General features: G+C 43.3%; 1 protein-coding gene across 1 annotated transcript in view; it reads left to right on the top strand.

Moving 5' to 3' along the window:
• LOC124711481 (proteoglycan 4-like) overlaps positions 1-18808 on the top strand; it is a 131324-nt gene that overhangs the window by 74014 nt on the left and 38502 nt on the right. Inside the window, exon 6 of the mRNA XM_047241589.1 lies at positions 1131-1221. Within this exon, the coding sequence (XP_047097545.1) occupies positions 1131-1221 (91 nt within the window). The remainder of the gene's footprint in view (positions 1-1130; positions 1222-18808) is intronic.

The raw sequence follows: 18808 nt of genomic DNA, 5'->3' as shown, positions 1-18808 counted from the left end.
TGATTGCCAAGTGTAAATGCGGAGGAAGAAGCAAAGCTGAACCAAAACTAAGCAGACTTCACGCACTGACGCAGAGGGTCCGTCGAGCGTTGCGGTGGCAGGTTGTAAAAAATAGCGTGGAATCAGCAGAAAGACTCACTCGTGAGTTTCAAAGTGATACAGCAGTCCTGCTGGAGCAATGCCTGGGCGTGCGGAATTAAGAAGAATGAGGTAGAATGGTGCAGCAGCTCCTCATGAGCCACGCACGTCTGTGGACACTGCTGAGCGACGCTTGAAGTAGAGTGAAGAGGGACGCCTCTGGACAGTGGACGAATGGAAACGAATAACTCGGAGTGATGAATCGCGCTGTACCGTGAGCCAGTCCGATGGAGGGGCTTGGGTCTGGCGAATGCAGGGAGAACGTTACCTTCCACCGTGGAATGTGCGAACAGTGGAGTTACTGTTACGTTATGGGAGTGATCTTCGTGGTTAGGACGTGGTCCCCTCTTTGCGCTTAAGAAAACTCTAAATGCGGAAGGATACGAATACGTTTTGCAGCAATGCGTGCAGCTTAGAGCAGAGGAACACTTCGCAGACGACTGATTGTATCAGCAAGACAACGCATACTTTCTCAAAGCGCCGTCTCTGAGGCAACGGTCTGTGGACAATAACAGTCCAGCAATGAACTGTTCTGCTCAGAGTCTCGAACTGAACCCAATGGAACAACTTTGGGATATTTTCAAACAATTTACGGGAATTCATCCAAGAAAAAGTTACAGCGACCGCCTGCCGTGACATCTGATGGTCAATGACGCGTTACATAGGGTCGTGTGGATACTACTGATTAGAGAATGTACGCCGCGCGGGGTAGCCGTGCGGTGTGAGGCGCCTTGTCACGGTTCGCGCGGCTCCCCCCGTCGGAGGTTCGAGTCGTCCCTCGGGCATGTGTGTTTGTGTTGTCCTCAGCGTAAGTTAGTTTAAGTTGGGTTACGTAGTGTGTAGGCCTAGGGACCGAAGGCCTCAGCAGTTTGGTTCCATAGGACCTTCCCACAAATTGAATTAAATTACACCCTGTACGATGCTAGGGATCAGTCTCTCGTAACGTGGCGTGCGCCCTTTCTGTGCTGATCTGCTCGCTCTCTGGTCCACAGGCGACACGTGAGAGGGACGTCTCGACCAACCAGGTTGCCACCACCGTGGTACATCTGTCGCTGCCGGGACTGCAGGATCCGACGACGACAGGTCAGTAGAGTGTCAACGCAGACACCACGTTTGCTGTACATGTCTCTCTCTCTCTCTCTCTCTCTCGTCTACATACATATGAGGTTATTTTTATAGTAGAAAGGTAGCACTTACATTCTACACAAGAACCTAAACGCAATCAGAGGGGCGTTCGATAAGTAGTGCAACACACTTTTTCCGAAATTATTCTCCACTCCTTGAGAATACGAAACCCTATTTTTGGACACAATCTCCATCAGTGCGACAGCATTAAGCCGTCGGCACACGGACCGTGCATCCGAACGTTGAGCGTTGAGCGTGCCGAGTTTCTGACGTCATAGCGTGGAGCAGCACGTTCGGGAGTCTTTACGAACGTGCAGAGCCGTATTTGGCATGTCAGATATTCTGAGCGTGCGTCTGAGCGTTGACCAACGAGATGGCACAACGCCACTACGTCACACACACGCAGTCTCCCTTCAGTACAGAGTTGTGAGGCGCCATATTGGCATTCATTTCAAGCCTATATGTATATATGCCGTTTCTGGGCACCAGCAAATTGACAATCACTGGAAAACCCGTTGTTAACTGCGTGATTCGTTCCAATAAAATAATGAGAAACGTCATTTTCGTGGCAAAAGTACTATTGTAACTTGCGTATTATGAGAGTAGGCTATCTGAAGGCAGCGACACACTGAAGATCCACCCAAAACGCATTGTTCTTGATACAATTTGTTACATTTAAATTTCAATTAGTAACACAACTACGAGTAAGGTTTTCAGCGCGGCGTAACATAATATTATTTCATGTAAGAGTTGTGTTGTTGGTTTAGCGAAATGAGTAGCGTCACTTTCCAGTGGTGGCGGCACGCTAGCTCAGCGTGTTCTGTCAGAGGGTTAGCTCCCTCTGTAATAAAAATAACTGAGTTAATAGATCAACACCGAACTTAAACGGATGTCCTACGACTTCCACCCCGAGCAGATGCAACGAACAAAATCGAACAAAACGAGAAAAAAAGCGTCTTCGGTCAGAGGGTTAGCTACTATCTGTAATAAAAAATCTGAGTTAATGGATCAACAACGAACTGAAACGGGTGTCTTTCAATGTCCACGCCGAGCAGATACAACGAACTAAAATGAACAAAATGAGATTTTAAAAAAGTGGTGAATTGTTTATGGGGGCGGTGGTTTGCTTCTTGACACTTGCAAATTTTTTTCCTATCATTCGCGTTTTTATTAGGTTCTGATACTTTATTATTAGTTTAATATAAGTATATACTATGATATTTGATGTTATGTAGATATAAGTTCACCTTTTCTTGAGGGGTGACTTTGTTCGATTGGCTTAATGTACAGGACAGCTTGCGCTACTTGTATAAAGATATTTTGCTCCTTTTTCTTTTACGCTTCGTAACTGACATGTTGCAAAGATTCTGCTACTGGGTAGGAACAGTGATCAAGTAAGACTGACTTGGGGTTTTACTAAAATGTGGGAATGATGAAATAATGTTTATCTTACGCGGAGAAGTATTCCAAATTTGTACCGCACTGTTTGTAATGGAACTGTTATAAACCTGTTTCCTTATTGATTGGACATGGTACTTCCCTTTCCGTGGACGATGGAGGAAACGTGCGTTGTAATAGAGCTAACGTCGGAATTTTACGCGCGCCCGTTTGGTAAACAGTGTGATCTACGAACTTGAAACATCCCTCAACTGCCGCTGGAGTGCGTTGCGATCGCGTATACCACGTTGGGGCCCACGTACCGTGTGCACGAGTCGCATCGTTGCTGAGCCTTCAGCAGCACGTTGAACTTGGCACGCTCAATGTTAACGTTCGACAGCACGGTCCGTGTGCCGACGGCTTTACGCCTCCTTGCTGTATGCCTGCGTGTTACGACGACGCAGCCAGCGCCTTGCTGCACCAGTAACCTCCCCATAAACCACACACTGCTTCCCGCGGAGAGCGTCCTTCATTGCGGCAAACTGGTGCAACATCCGAGCTGTTGGGTGGACGACGAAGAACAGTCCAGTGAAGTTTCGTGAATGTCTCTCGCGTGCATAGAGGATGTGAAAGGCCTCCCACTGCCATGGAGAAGAAGAAATTCGTTTGCATTTTTGTGGCGTCGGACACACTAAAGTCCAGCACTGCAGGAACCACAGCCGTGGTGTGCGGCGGGCCGGAAAGCGGGAGATGGGACAGATTCGCACGAATTTGTGGCGATGCTGACAGGCGTCTCGCCCAACCACTCACAGTACTTCTGTTCACTGCCAGAGCTTCGTAGACATTCTGCAAGCACCTCTGAGTATCTGCACTGCTCTGGTTTTGGGCCGAAAGAAACTCGATGGCAGATTTCTGGCTGGAACGTACCTACGTTACAAGTGCCACTTTGAAGGGTACGTATAGATCCGCCACTTATCTGAACTTCATGAAACTATAGGAGCTGAAGCGGGAATATTCCACGGTGTCCCACAACCACATCCGCTAAAATGGCCGAGAAAAGACGCGTTGCATTACTTACTGAACGCCCCTTGTATTTCCAAGTGAGCTTCTCATCTACCTCCAGTCCTAAGAATCTAAAATATTGGATTTTACCGAACATTTTATAGCCCTGTGGTAATAAAATTTCACCTGCACAAGAGAACAGAAACTACGAAAAAAGTTAAAGTTGTCATCAATCACAATTTTGGTTTTCACACCACAGTGGTTAACCAGCAACTGACCTCCTGCCGGCGGTACGCAGTTGCTTGCTCCAACCTTAAAACTTGTCAACCAGCAACGGGGAGCCTTTTAGTTTAATGCAGACCTCGAACCACGATTCAGTTTGGTATTTTCACATAAAGAAAAACACTGACAGAAATGAAATAAGCGGCAAGTGATGTTTGAAGGAGACAAGGTCTGATCGGTGAGTAACGTCGAGTGGGGCTTTGAGATGCTATGTGGTTGTGTAAAATTTGAACAAACTGAAATCAGGGTCTGCTGGTCATTAGCAGATAAGTGAGGATAATGCTTGGCTATTTTCTTGTTCGTGCGGCAAGACTTTGAGTGCTGACTTTCACGGTATTTTCAGAATGTTAAAGGGCCTTTTCCATGTTGAGATGTTATGCTTGTGACTTTGTAAAGTGGGTGATCTTCGATGCCTGGTACAGAATCGGTTTTTCATTGATACATCTGTATAGCAGGGCTTTCAAACGCATCGCATGGTCGTTCATTGAGCTCTTTTCATTATTCGTCCAGATATGTAGGTTACATTTGGTTGCAGTACTTCATGTAATATAGCCTATTATACGATATGCCTTGTACATAAATGCTGTGTTTGTCATCGTGGCTTCACTGTATTCTGGGAGCAATTACATGTGTCTAATAAAATATTTTCAGAGTCATTCCAATTTCATACCCACAATTTTTCCCATTCTGCGAATTTACGCCGAGATACACTTTGCACCGAGCGAGGTGGCGCAGTGGTTGGCACACTGGACTCGCATTCGGGAGGACGACGGTTCAATCCCGCGTCCGGCCATCCTGATTTAGGTTTTCCGTGATTTCCCTAGATCACTCCAGGCAAATGCCGGGATGGTTCCTTTGAAAGGGCATGGCCGACTTACTTCCCCATCCTTCTCTAATCCGAGCTTGTGCTCCGTCTCTAATGACCTCGTTGTCGACGGGACGTTAATCACCAATATCTTCTTCCTACACTTTGCCATCTGAACTAAATCATTCCACGAAAAGTGCATTTTGCCTTCAGCAAAGACAGCCACTTTTCTGGGTTGTTTCGACAATCAACATTACGTTATTCTGCAAATATGGTCAACAATACTTTCCATCTTTCTACGCATGATTTTTCAAGAGAGAAGGTAAGTCAGTCACTGGCGGTACTGACGGATCTTGGTTCGTCGTTTTCCATGAGGTATGATGTCTTGCATTTGTGAGTTACGCCAACAAACTGGATCCAGCACAGCCAATGCACGAAACTGAACTGTAAGCAGAGTTGCTTACACGTAACTCATGTAAACCCATATGTTTATTACAACTTGTCAGGATCACAGAGATCAATTAATTAATTACATCAGACAGAGTAAATCTCTCCTGTTATAGGCGATATTTCCTTAATGCTGTAGACAGATCGTGTTGTTGCATCAATTTGTTGTTGTTGTTGTTATTGTGGTCTTCAGTCCTGAGACTGGTTTGATGCAGCTCTCCATGCTACTCTATCCTGTGCAAGCTCCTTCATCTCCCAGTACCTACTGCAACCTACATCCTTCTGAATCTGCTTAGTGTATTCATCTCTTGGTCTCCCTCTACGATTTTTACGCCCCACGCTGCCCTCCAATACTAAATTGGTGATCCCTTGATGCCTCAGAACATGTCCTACCAACCGATCCCTTCTTCTAGTCAAGTTGTGCCACAAACTTGTAACCTCCCCCCTCACTTACCGACCTTAATGACAGTGAAAAATGAAACCGCGTGTACCTAATGGGAGTTTTGGAAAAGCAATCGTCACCGAAGTTAACCTGTCGGTAAAGAGGGAGGAAAGGGTAACATCTAAATGAAAGGAAATGTGCTAATGAAACTGGTGGTAATTAATTTTGAAAAGGGATAAAGTTAATAAAGAAAGTAAATGTGCGGCCGTTACGTTAACAATTAACTAGCGGTAATTAGATATTTGAGATTTGGAGGAAATCACGGTCGCCAGTCCTAAGGACAATTACTATAGTAACTGAAAAAGTAAGGTTATTACACATATAATTAACACTAGAAGCGTGGCAACTGAAGGTTGACACGTGTAGTGTGAAAACTGAAAGTTTGTCAGAAGTAATAAATTTCGCTACACTCTGACTTAATTTAGCAAAAGAATTAATAAAACCGGAAAATCGAAAGTTAATTTAGTGACTGAAGTTAATAGTGAGCTTTCTTTCTGACACATCGAAATCCAGTAAAATACGGTTAGTCTTGGACTACCTCAACAATCATTTCAAAAGCAACTTGACTGTACGCAATTTAGAAACAAGAGATTTTACTTTGAACTTGAATTAAATGATTCTGAACTATTAACAATAGTAAAATTTAGTACGTACCAAGCTGAGCTGCAGTCACAGGTAACTAAAATACGGTAACAAAACTCGCACTCTTAATTTGTGCTTGTGCAATTTAAATATTGTAGCCAGCTGAACTTTGAAATTAAAGCAGTGAAATGGAATTATGCTGGCGTTTGAATTTCAACGACACTCGGGTTCATTTCGGAAAAGGAAGGGACCCTGCTTGGCAATGAAATTGGGACAATGAGCAACAAAGGTTCATGCTAAGTTGCTGTAATTTTGCGAGACAAATGGAACAATTTGAAAAGCTGAGGTCTGCCATACAGTTCTGAAACTTTACGTGCTTTTAGTCTTCCTTGTTGGTTGATTGAAGGTTAGAAGCCGTCGATCGAGGAGGTGGCGACAGTCACTCATTGTCGGCCGTCGCTGTTGCAGAAGCTGGATGTTGGCGCGCCTTCTTCTCGACACGGTCACCAGGCGAAACGGGCTCTTGATGTGCGCCAGCTAATGCTTCCCGTCCGCGACACCATGTCAGATACTATCATCGCGAGTCGAGCGCAATTACATGCTGCCAAACCCCGAAAGCGCGGCAACTCGCGGGAGCGTCACACAACACCTGCTCCACTCGCTACTCCCGCCAGACTCTCCCTGCCCTGCCCGCGCTCCACGCGGCAGAGTTAACACTACCAAAGATCCTACACACTTTGAGTCTTCACACGACCCATCGATGTAATCGTTTGATAGCAGTTTTCCCTAGGCAAGACCCAGCGTAAAAATACAAATAATATTTACGAAACAAACCAATTATACATCGACATAAGTGCATAAATATATATATATCCAAACAGTAAAGCAATTACAATATATAAAGAGACAGAAATGTCATATCTTGAGGTAACAAAACAAGGAAAAAAATAATAGTACAATAGATGGAAATAGGAGGATATGCATTTCCGGCGTTACACGTGCCCCACATTGTCTGAGGATGTTCGTGTAACGTAAACAGACTCAGAAAATGTCCCAAAAAAGAAACAGCGGAAATGCATATGCTCAAAACATCAAAAAAATTTAGCATTCGTCTAATTAACCATAAACCAATTTGTAGACAATAATAATTGAGTGGAGAAACTCCTAATCTTATTCCACTCTGTCATCTTGCACAAAATAAAACAGGTTGACAACATATCAAAATTCATAGAAAACATAGAAAACGGTTTAGCTATTCCAAAATCATTAAAATTCGTAACACTATAAGAAATGGAATACTATTTGCAAAATTGATCAGAGTACATGGTCATAAAAAACAGGTATATCAAAATACGCAAACTAATAATTAATTACATAGAATACACATATTTATGTAACCTTTTCATAATTAATATTCTCGTCATGTCCAATTAACGCTAAACAAGAAAATAATATACAGCAGATAAAATAAAACATAAATATTGACAGCAGAATCCTTTCACATCAGCTGTCCGGGAAGAAAAGCAACTCCACATTCCGTACTCGCGAGTACAAAGGATGCCGACAGCGGCCCAAGAGCCAACAGCGGCACAAGAGCGGACAGCGGCTCACCTCGCCAGTATTGTTGCGCCCGCGTGTGCGGCACGCTTGATCTCACTCGCCCTTGTGACGGCGTTTCCAGAACGTCCGTTCCACTGAATTCTTTCGGAAAAACTCACTCCCGAGTAATCTCAAGGAGTCCATAAACACTATCACAGTGGATAACTCAACACTGTCCATCATCACACATGTACAAGCCTGAAACTTGAAACAGCGTCTAAGTACATCGGCAATGACTAGTAAAACACATATTCATGAAATCTTACAGCTAGTTACAAAATCATATTTACATTGCTTAATCTACTGTGACTCAGCTGAAAACTTAAACTAGCAGCTTGGATTTTTAAATTGATTAATATTCAGTAACTCTTAAATCATTTAATCAACATAAATTACTTATTAATTACAACTTCTTTAATGACCTCTAGGTCAGGCAAAAGCATCGCCACATGGCACATCCTTAAATCTTACACTCTATATCTACATACTGTGCAAATTACCCTATCTGTGGTACTAATCAATCCTTGGTTGGTACAATTTCAAGTCTACAATATTCCGTAAGCATTTGTGTGAGGTATACCAATGACTTTATATGGTCCATTATAAACAAACTTAAATTTAGAGATTTCATGGTCTATCTCGCTCGATTTCTCATGAGCTTTTACAAGTACTAAGTCTCCGATTGCAAACTTAGCAAAACGCGCTTTAGCGTCATGACGACGTATGCGAGCATCAGCTTTTAGCTTCGTTACTTCTCGCAAACGATCTTTTTTCACACCAATACTAATGTCAATCCGTGGAGGGAATTTGATTATCACTTCCACTAAACTTTTACTTCTGTCATCCAACAGGATTTCCTCTGGAGAAAATCCCGTAGATTCATGTCTCAAGGCGTTCATAATTCTCTTAAATTCTGCTTCATATTTGCCCCATGCCCTATGGTTGTGATGGCAGTAGGTACGGGAAAGTCGGCCTCGTCTTTGTTCGTGTGTTACGTTTGACACACCTTCTACAATACTTTCCAATTCACTTTCTACATTATTGTCAATGCCGAGATTCTTCACATTACAGTAGTTCAGATTCATACCTACGTCAATACCATCCGGCCAGTTAACAATGTGTGTAGGCTGGTATTGCCTATGCACACCGTCTCCTGCCTCGTCAAAACTAACTACTATTGTTTTATCTTGGGACGTATATGTCAACGTTTTGCTTTCGCAGTTAATCACTGCACGGTACTTTAATAGCCAATCTAACCCGATAATTACTTCCGTAGTTAAGTCTGGCACGACGACAAACTCTTGTTCAAATCGTGCCCCACATATCTCGAAGTTGACAAAAATCTGTTTTATGACCGGTTTACTGGCCTTCCCAGTAGCACCGATAATTTTCACTCCTGTTACTGGCATAACTACGATGCCAGGTCTGTCTTTCAGTAACTCAAATATTTTCCCAGATACAGCACTCAATTCTGCACCGGTGTCAATCAACACGTTTAGTTGTAGGTCGTGCATATTAACAGACACTACTATCTGTCTACACTTGTCCTCGACTGTTTCTTTATTTTCCCACAGTAAATCCTAGTCTATATCCAAGTCATTCCAGAAAAAACCATCCGGCTTTGATCCCAAATCCGGTTTATCTGGCGGCTTTTTCAGCCTCTGTTCACATACAGTTTTAATTTCAACACGTCTGTCCTGAGGCTTAGTCTGTAGCTTCGCCTCCAATACCGAAACCTTTTCCTGTAACTCGTCAACTAGTGAGTGTTGCTTTGCTATCGATTCACTAATTGTCACCTTCGTTGATTCCTCTTTAATCAGATTGATCTCATCTGCCAATCTACCTGGAGGAATGTGCCCAGTCGCATCTGAAATTACTTCCTCTGGATCTGCGCAACCCACACTGCTACCGTCTGACCGTATAACGTCAGCTCTAACCTCATACACGCTGAAATCTATGTGCTTTTCTACCAATTGTGTCCGGCTATCACTAAAATTTTCGTAATATTTCCCCTTAATACTCTCGCAACGTTTAAACTGGAGGTTTGCGTCGGATGGGTCGGCTACTTCTATCACTATAACTTTCGGTAAAGTCTGCCGGTTAGGGCCAGAACTTTCCGTTACTACTTCAACATCCAACTCTTGCGGGACGAAACACGACGCATCTTGCTCGTGCTCCCCATTAACATAAACTATTTCTAGTAAAGTCTGCCGGTTAGGGCCAGAACTTTCCATCACTTCACAATCACTATCTTCCTGCGGGACGAGACGCGGCAAATCCTGCCCGCGCTCCCCATAAACACTTCTCCCGTACAGGCCCCTATAATCTCTTAGTTCGTCGTATAAGCGACCGAACTGCCTTAACCAGACCTCATCCCTCTCTGCATCCCCTCGCTCGATGACGGACGTTTTATCCGACATCTGATCTTCTTTCAACACTTGCGAATCATTCTTAAACTCAATCTCCAGTTCCGCTGTGGGTATTACAGCTGCCACTTTATAGTCGATTTCCGGAACACTACTTAAATTGTTCTCACTCACAGTGAATGTATTTTCTACTGCCGTGTCTACAGCTGATCTACTACTTGTGGGCGCACTCCTTTCTCCTAATACTGGCACACTCTCCCGCCGTTGATTATTCCATACGGAATTTTCATAACGACGACACCTGGGTTTTCTCCTGTTATTGGGCCGCCAAAATTTCTCCACGCCCGGTCGGCCCCTCACCGGCGCGGCTAATGGTTTCCCTGTCTCGTCCCAGCAGATACGCTCCCCGGATACTGCTGAGGCGGCTGGTCACACCCTCTGGCGTTATTACTATTCTGCGCAGCCCGTATCATGCTAGTATGATACTGGTTTCCGTCATTCCGGTTATTATTTGCATTGTACCGATTGTCATTACGGCCCGAACCATTATTGTTATTGCTGCCAAGATTGCGGTATGCATTATTCCCATAGTTATCGTTGTTGTGGTTCCTGTTGTTGTTACCACGGCCTCCACCACTGTCGCGATTATTGCGCCAATAGTCCTCGTCCTCAACTCTTCCCAGGAAATCATTGATTGTCCTGTAATTGCTTCCTACGTAGCGTTTTGTATCATCTGGAAGCTTCTTGTAGAGTTCCCAGACTATTTCGGATTCCGAGCGGCGGTCACGCAAATATTCCAACTTGCGGATCCAGCCCTCACAAAACTCCTTCATCGAACCGCGCGAATTCGCATCGAAAGGCCTCGATACGATAAATTCGCGCCAGACACTTTGCTGTTTTTGCTCCGACCAGTATTCAGCCAGAAACAAATTTTTAAACTCGTCAAAAGTCAAGTTCGTAATGTTGAGGTTTAAGCCCCAACGCTTGGCATCACCAGCCAGCACATCAATAACCGCATTAATTTTTCTCTCATTAGTCCATGATCTGGGTAAAACTCTTTCACAATTCTTAATGAAATCCGTCGCGTGTATACCGCCTTTTTTCAAGGGGTCGAACCGCTCCTCTTTCGTCAACAATTCCGAACTATGTGCACAGATTGGCACATAGCTCTGTTTTTCATCAAGTTTCTTTTCTAATTCCGACACTCTCGTAATTACTTGGCAAGTGGTTGTCGCAAGCGTTTCCACTTCCCTCTTTTTCTCTTCGCAGGTATTAGCCTGCTCCCTCACTTTAGTGTCTACTTCGGACACTAACGCCTTTAAAGTTTCCACCTTCTGTTGATCCTCTTTTTTCACTAATTGAATTTGTTCCGTCACCTTATTCTCGATGATCGGAGCAACTGCTTCTCCTACACTTTTCTCGATTCTGCTAATTTCGGAATCAAAACGAGTATTTATGCTCGCAATTTCCGCCTGAACGCCTATCATTTCCTGTTTAAGATTACCGATTTCGGTATTAATTACAACAATATCTTCTTTGATTTTATCAACTTTTGTATTAACAACTCCAACATTGTTGTTAACAACATTAATAGCTTTGTTCTGATTGTCTAGCTTTCGTTCAATCTTTTCAGACTGAGCTTCTTGCTTGGCAGACAGAGCTATAATTTCTGCCGATTGACTCTTGATTTCATTAATCAAAACATTCAATAAATCAGTTAAATTCCCGGAGACTACCGGTTTTACTTCCGTAGCTGGTTCCTCTATATATGTTCCCCCGTATTCATCATCAAGGGGTACAGATTTGATTTTCGCTTCCGATTCCGAAACATTTTCTAAAGTTTGGAATTCCATTTCTGCTCTTTGTTGCGTTTCGGCGGTCGCGTCTTTCATGCTAGCCGCCTGCCCCTGAACAATGGGAACCGCCGTGCGCGTTTCCCACTGTTCGACCGATTGTTCCGTATCCAAGTCTACCAAATTTTGGTAATTGTTGCCTTCACTCATTTTAATAATTTTCAATATAAATGCCAAATCTCAAATATAATTAGATTTACTCCCACTACTTAATGTCGCTGACGTAACGACCTGTTCGTAACCAATACTTTGTTACGAGATTTGCACCATACAAAATTCGTGTCCAGAACAACCTCAAAACTGAAGATTGTCCTGTCACCAGGTCGCCACGTGTAACCTCCCCCCTCACTTACCGACCTTAATGACAGTGAAAAATGAAACCGCGTGTACCTAATGGGAGTTTTGGAAAAGCAATCGTCACCGAAGTTAACCTGTCGGTAAAGAGGGAGGGAAGGGTTACATCTAAATGAATGGAAATGTGCTAATGAAACTGGTGGTAATTAATTTTGAAAAGGGATAAAGTTAATAAAGAAAGTAAATGTGCGGCCGTTACGTTAACAATTAACTAGCGGTAATTAGATATTTGAGATTTGGAGGAAATCACGGTCGCCAGTCCTAAGGACAATTACTATAGTAACTGAAAAAGTAAGGTTATTACACATATAATTAACACTAGAAGCGTGGCAACTGAAGGTTGACACGTGTAGTGTGAAAACTGAAAGTTTGTCAGAAGTAATAAATTTCGCTACACTCTGACTTAATTTAGCAAAAGAATTAATAAAACCGGAAAATCGAAAGTTAATTTAGTGACTGAAGTTAATAGTGAGCTTTCTTTCTGACACATCGAAATCCAGTAAAATACGGTTAGTCTTGGACTACCTCAACAATCATTTCAAAAGCAACTTGACTGTACGCAATTTAGAAACAAGAGATTTTACTTTGAACTTGAATTAAATGATTCTGAACTATTAACAATAGTAAAATTTAGTACGTACCAAGCTGAGCTGCAGTCACAGGTAACTAAAATACGGTAACAAAACTCGCACTCTTAATTTGTGCTTGTGCAATTTAAATATTGTAGCCAGCTGAACTTTGAAATTAAAGCAGTGAAATGGAATTATGCTGGCGTTTGAATTTCAACGACACTCGGGTTCATTTCGGAAAAGGAAGGGACCCTGCTTGGCAATGAAATTGGGACAATGAGCAACAAAGGTTCATGCTAAGTTGCTGTAATTTTGCGAGACAAATGGAACAATTTGAAAAGCTGAGGTCTGCCATACAGTTCTGAAACTTTACGTGCTTTTAGTCTTCCTTGTTGGTTGATTGAAGGTTAGAAGCCGTCGATCGAGGAGGTGGCGACAGTCACTCATTGTCGGCCGTCGCTGTTGCAGAAGCTGGATGTTGGCGCGCCTTCTTCTCGACACGGTCACCAGGCGAAACGGGCTCTTGATGTGCGCCAGCTAATGCTTCCCGTCCGCGACACCATGTCAGATACTATCATCGCGAGTCGAGCGCAATTACATGCTGCCAAACCCCGAAAGCGCGGCAACTCGCGGGAGCGTCACACAACACCTGCTCCACTCGCTACTCCCGCCAGACTCTCCCTGCCCTGCCCGCGCTCCACGCGGCAGAGTTAACACTACCAAAGATCCTACACACTTTGAGTCTTCACACGACCCATCGATGTAATCGTTTGATAGCAGTTTTCCCTAGGCAAGACCCAGCGTAAAAATACAAATAATATTTACGAAACAAACCAATTATACATCGACATAAGTGCATAAATATATATATATCCAAACAGTAAAGCAATTACAATATATAAAGAGACAGAAATGTCATATCTTGAGGTAACAAAACAAGGAAAAAAATAATAGTACAATAGATGGAAATAGGAGGATATGCATTTCCGGCGTTACAAACTCCACTTCTCCCCAGTTCTACTCAATACCTCCTCATTAGTTATGTGATCTACCCATTTAATCTTCATCATTCTTCTGTAGCACCACATTTCGAAAGCTTCTATTCTCGTCTTGTCTAAACTATTTATCGTCCATGTTACACTTTCATACATGACTACACTCCATACAAATACTTTCAGAAACGACTTCCTGACACTTAAATCTATACTCGATGTTAACAAATTTCTCTTCTTCAGAAACGCCTTCCTTGCCATTGCCAGTCTACATTTTATATCCTCTCTACTTCGACCATTATCAGTTATTTTGCTCCCCGAATAGCAAAACTCCTTTACTACTTTAAGTGTCTCATTTCCTAATCTAATTCCCGCAGCATAACCCGACTTAATTCAATTGCATTTTATTATCCTCGTTTTGGTTTTGTTGATGTTCATCTTATACCCTCCTTTCAAGACACTGTCCATTCCGTTCAACAGCTCTTCCAAGTCCTTTGCTGTCTCTGACAGAATCAATTTATGGGTCTAGATTTTGTATATGAGAGGGCAATTCAATTCAGGGCGTTTTATTATTGACTGTTGCATGTAGTCCGGTTTCAGTACTTGGACAGGGAGCTTACAGTGTTGAGCTTTTACTGGTATTTCATACACTGCCTTCACGTTACCTATTCTGAGATAGTTATTTCCGACCATTGGTTTCCTATCTCAACATTCTCATTTTAGAATCTTCTACATTTTGTGTAACTTAAACTCACAAGGTTTTGCATACGCATACGCTAGCCTTCTGGCTAGTGATCGACAAGGAACTTGCAACTGCCCACTGAGTCATGTGTTCCGACCAAGAGGCGGCACTCTAGGCCCATACTATAACAACGGCGTTGAAGCGCGTCTTCGCGGCCTTAGGTTGTCATTTTGCTTCCACAACCATAGCTGTCAATGGTGCTTTCCGTGCATCAGTACTATCCACACAGACAATTTTACAATTCGGATTCTGAGACCCAAACGAAGTCCACTTTACTAAGAACATTCTCAAATTTCATGATAGATAGCAGTCGGAGCGAGCTTTCTCGACTCTTCCTCTACGTATGTGATCGAGTCATCGAAGAGCCATGTACAAAGTAATTTAAATTTCATTTCTGGGCCGGCCGCGGTGGTCTAGCGATTCTAGGCGCTCAGTCCGGAACCGCGCGACTGCTACGGTCGCAGGTTCGAATACTGCCTCGGGCATGGATGTGTGTGATGTCCTTAGGTTAGTTAGGTTTAAGTAGTTCTAAGTTCTAGGGGACTGATGACCACAGATGTTCAGTCCCATAGTGCTCAGAGCCCTTTGAACCATTTTTTCATTTCTCGCTAGGCTTGAGAATTACCAAAGTAAAATCTGGCATTCTCAAATAATCCATACCTGGCGATATTATTGAGAATTTTGTTTTCTCAATATTGATTGTTAGACTCCATTTCTTATGTTATTCTTCCGTGTTAATGAGTAGTATCTGTAGATCCCGTGTGTTGCTCGCCTTCAGTATGGTGTTCGCACCATGTCAGATGCAATTTATCCAAACGTACTTGATACGCATCCCGCGTTAATGTTTTTCAGTACTTTCTGAAATATTTTCTCTGGATAAACATTGATCAGCAACGGTGGAAGACTACAGCCTTGTCCAGTTTCTCTGTGGAATTACATTTTACTGGATAGGACGTTATTTTTTAAAAAGCTTGATTCCGTCCGAATAGACCTCTGAAGGCCCAACGGTAGCGACTGACAGCCGCGTCATCCTCAGCCGATAGGCATCACTGGGGGTGGATGTGGAGGGGCACGTGGTCGGCACACCGCTATCGCGGCCGTTGTAAGTTTTCGTGACCGGTTCCGCTAGTTCTCAGTCAAGTTGCGCTTCGACTGGCCTCACAAGGGCTGCATTAACCCCGTTTGCCAACATCGCTCGCCAGACCCAGGCGGTCACCCAAGTGCTAGCCGAGACCGAGAGCGCTTAACTTCGGTGATCTGACGGAAACCGATGATACAACTGCGGCGAGGCTGTTGCCAGTGCATTATTTATTTGTAACTAAAATGTAAATTTTTCTAATCAGTATTCATTGCTTTGAGAATTTAGGTAATTTCCTTTGTTACAACCCATCAAAAGCTGTTCTACATTCGATAAAAAAAGACATGTAAATTTACTTTGCTAAAGCTTGTCAACAGTTTCGCATAATCTATAAAACAGAGATATGCGTTGCCCTCTCTGCATAACAGTTTTGCATCACTTTGTGTATGACAGTTTCATCTTTTGTACCTAAAATCATTTAACAATCCAAACATACAAACAAACAAGGAAGCCATATCATTTTCATTAAGAGAAATCACAATTGGCTTTCCGCAGGGTTCGATCATAGGTCCACTACACTCCTTGTTCTGCATTAAATGATCTAACAGTTTATTTGAGTCAAGAGAAAAAGTACCCGTTTTTTTCAGTTGATGCAAACATTAATTTGCAAAAACAGACATAATATCTGATGGGATACCGTAATCACTGGTTATACAATGTTACATATAATCCGTCTTGATTGCAAAAATGTCACGGCGATCATTTGGTATAACAAAAATTGTCAACATGGGGGACAAATAAATCAGTAAGTTAACACATTTTGTACTTTTTGATTTAATAATATTCTGGGTAATTTCTCAGTTACATAAGAAATATTCATTTTACAAGAGAAAGTAATTAGAATTATATGTGGAATTCACACACATATATCTCGTGTGCATCCGTTTAAATTGTTGCAGCCTCAGATTACTTTATTAGCTCTGAAATTTGATGTCAACATTCCATTGCAGTTTGAGAATAACAGACATACTGTCACGTTGTAACAACATTCAAACCCAAATCCTAAACTAGGGTCGTCGACGGAGTGCAATATTTGGCACCGAAACCACATTTGTTACGAACCTCAACGCGCGACCAAAGCGGAAATGAACTGAGCCCCTGGACGGAACTTGGTGCTACTTATACGGATACACAATATTCAAGAATATACAAAGGTTAAAACAAAATAAATTTCGAGAACCTCCCGGCAATGATAACAGCTGTAGCACGCCACGCCAGCCAGTAACACTAAACGCTATTCGACAAGTCATGTAGCACAGTTCACCCCACCGTCCCCTCTCCTGGACAAAAATCGATCCACTGTTTCAGAATTTCTCACTGCAGCCGACTACAGCTCCCTGGATCTAGGTTTTGTCGGTGGTATTCTGTACGGGAACATTCTAGTCGTGTTGTTGCACCCGCTTCAATATGATGAGCGTCGAATGTAGTCCCTCCCGTCGGAGCATTGTAGTCATCGAGTGCGTCTTCAGTTTCCTTAAACGAGAAACCCCATCTTCGATCTGCGCTCCAGGACACGGTAGGCTTTCCTACAGGGGACATGGACAACGTTTCTGTACTGCGGTTTTTGTCTTCTTGATGAAGCTTCATAACCCTCGACTTCATATGTGACTTCCAACAAGCGGTGAAGGACACGATGCGACCCAAGGTGGCGTTTTAGTAACATTTCCGATATAGCCATTTCACTAACAGGTGTAAAAATCCGTACCAAGACTCCAGAGCTTTATCTCACCGGTCGGTGCTTGGCGTTATAGCGCTCTCAGACCTTCTCCTGGGTGTCCAGAGTCTGTATGTGAGCCAACTGTTTTGCTTCTTCGTTCTCGATGATTGGGTGTTTCCTGCAGTCATCCTGAGTGTAGTATCCGTTGCTGAGCAGAAAGAATTGTGTGAAATCAGTAGTCTCTCGCTTTCCTGTGTTTTATGCGAATGTCACGACGGGTCAGTCTGTATGTTAGACATCAGTGCACGTCGACAGCATATTTACCAATATCTTATTTAAGCGTACTTTGAGGCCATTCGTTTGTGGGTGGTAGACTGTTACCGCCCTGTGCATGATGTCACAACGCAAAGCAACATGCCATCCCGACTGAAAACTTCTTCTAGATCAGGGGCATCAAGCAGGACGTTTCGTGATTCAAAATGATCTACATGGAGCTCTGCAGTTTCCGGAGCTTCGGCAGTCAACACAGTTTTATCCATAGCGTAGCAGGTCAGGTAGTCAGTGAAGACTATTATTCATCATTCCCGTTGTCGACTTCGGGAATCTCCCCAAGAGGTCGATTTCAACTAGCACCACATATCCGGAGATAACTGCGGTAAACGCTTCTGCCACTGACATTCCTCACAGTGGCTCACAAAGTGTCCAGCGGATTGGTAGGGGTCTGGCCTGTGGTACCTGCGTCTCATTCTGTCTACAGTCTTCACGAATTCCATGTGGTCAGATGTAGGAGCGTAGCGATAACACTTCAAGATAGCTCGCTGTAGATGATCTGGAATGAAAAGCAAATATTTCCGCCCCATTGGGTCATAGTGCCTCTTATACAATGTTCTGTTTAATAACTGGGATTCTACTTTGGTAGGTTCCTTCTCCATCAAGGCATCAATAGTTTTCAGCAGTCCTGGATCTTCCCTCTGTTCAACAGCAATATCATTTGGCGCAGAGGTGACTAATTTCATCCACGCCCGCTGTCTTCCGATAAGGGACTCCTTGAAAGGCAGTCAGTGTCCATTAGTTTGCGTCCAGTTTGTATACCACTGTGACGTTGTACTCCTGAAGCCTCGTTGCCCATGTCGCCAGTCGACCCAACTGATCTTTCTCACTAGCGAGCCACTATATAGAATGGTGGTCCGTCATAATGGTGAAAGGTTTTCCAAATAAACATCTCTAGACATTCTTGATGTCCCAAGCAACGGCTAGACACCATTTCTCAGCCGGGGAGCAATTCATCTCGTACTCCGGAAGCACCAGCTATCCGTCAGAAACTTCCTGAATTTGTGC

Source organism: Schistocerca piceifrons, chromosome 8 (genome assembly GCF_021461385.2).
Source record: "Schistocerca piceifrons isolate TAMUIC-IGC-003096 chromosome 8, iqSchPice1.1, whole genome shotgun sequence".
Taxonomy (NCBI): domain Eukaryota; kingdom Metazoa; phylum Arthropoda; class Insecta; order Orthoptera; family Acrididae; genus Schistocerca; species Schistocerca piceifrons.
The sequence above is the reverse complement of the archived record's forward strand: the minus strand, read 5'-3'. Positions and strand labels throughout refer to the sequence as shown.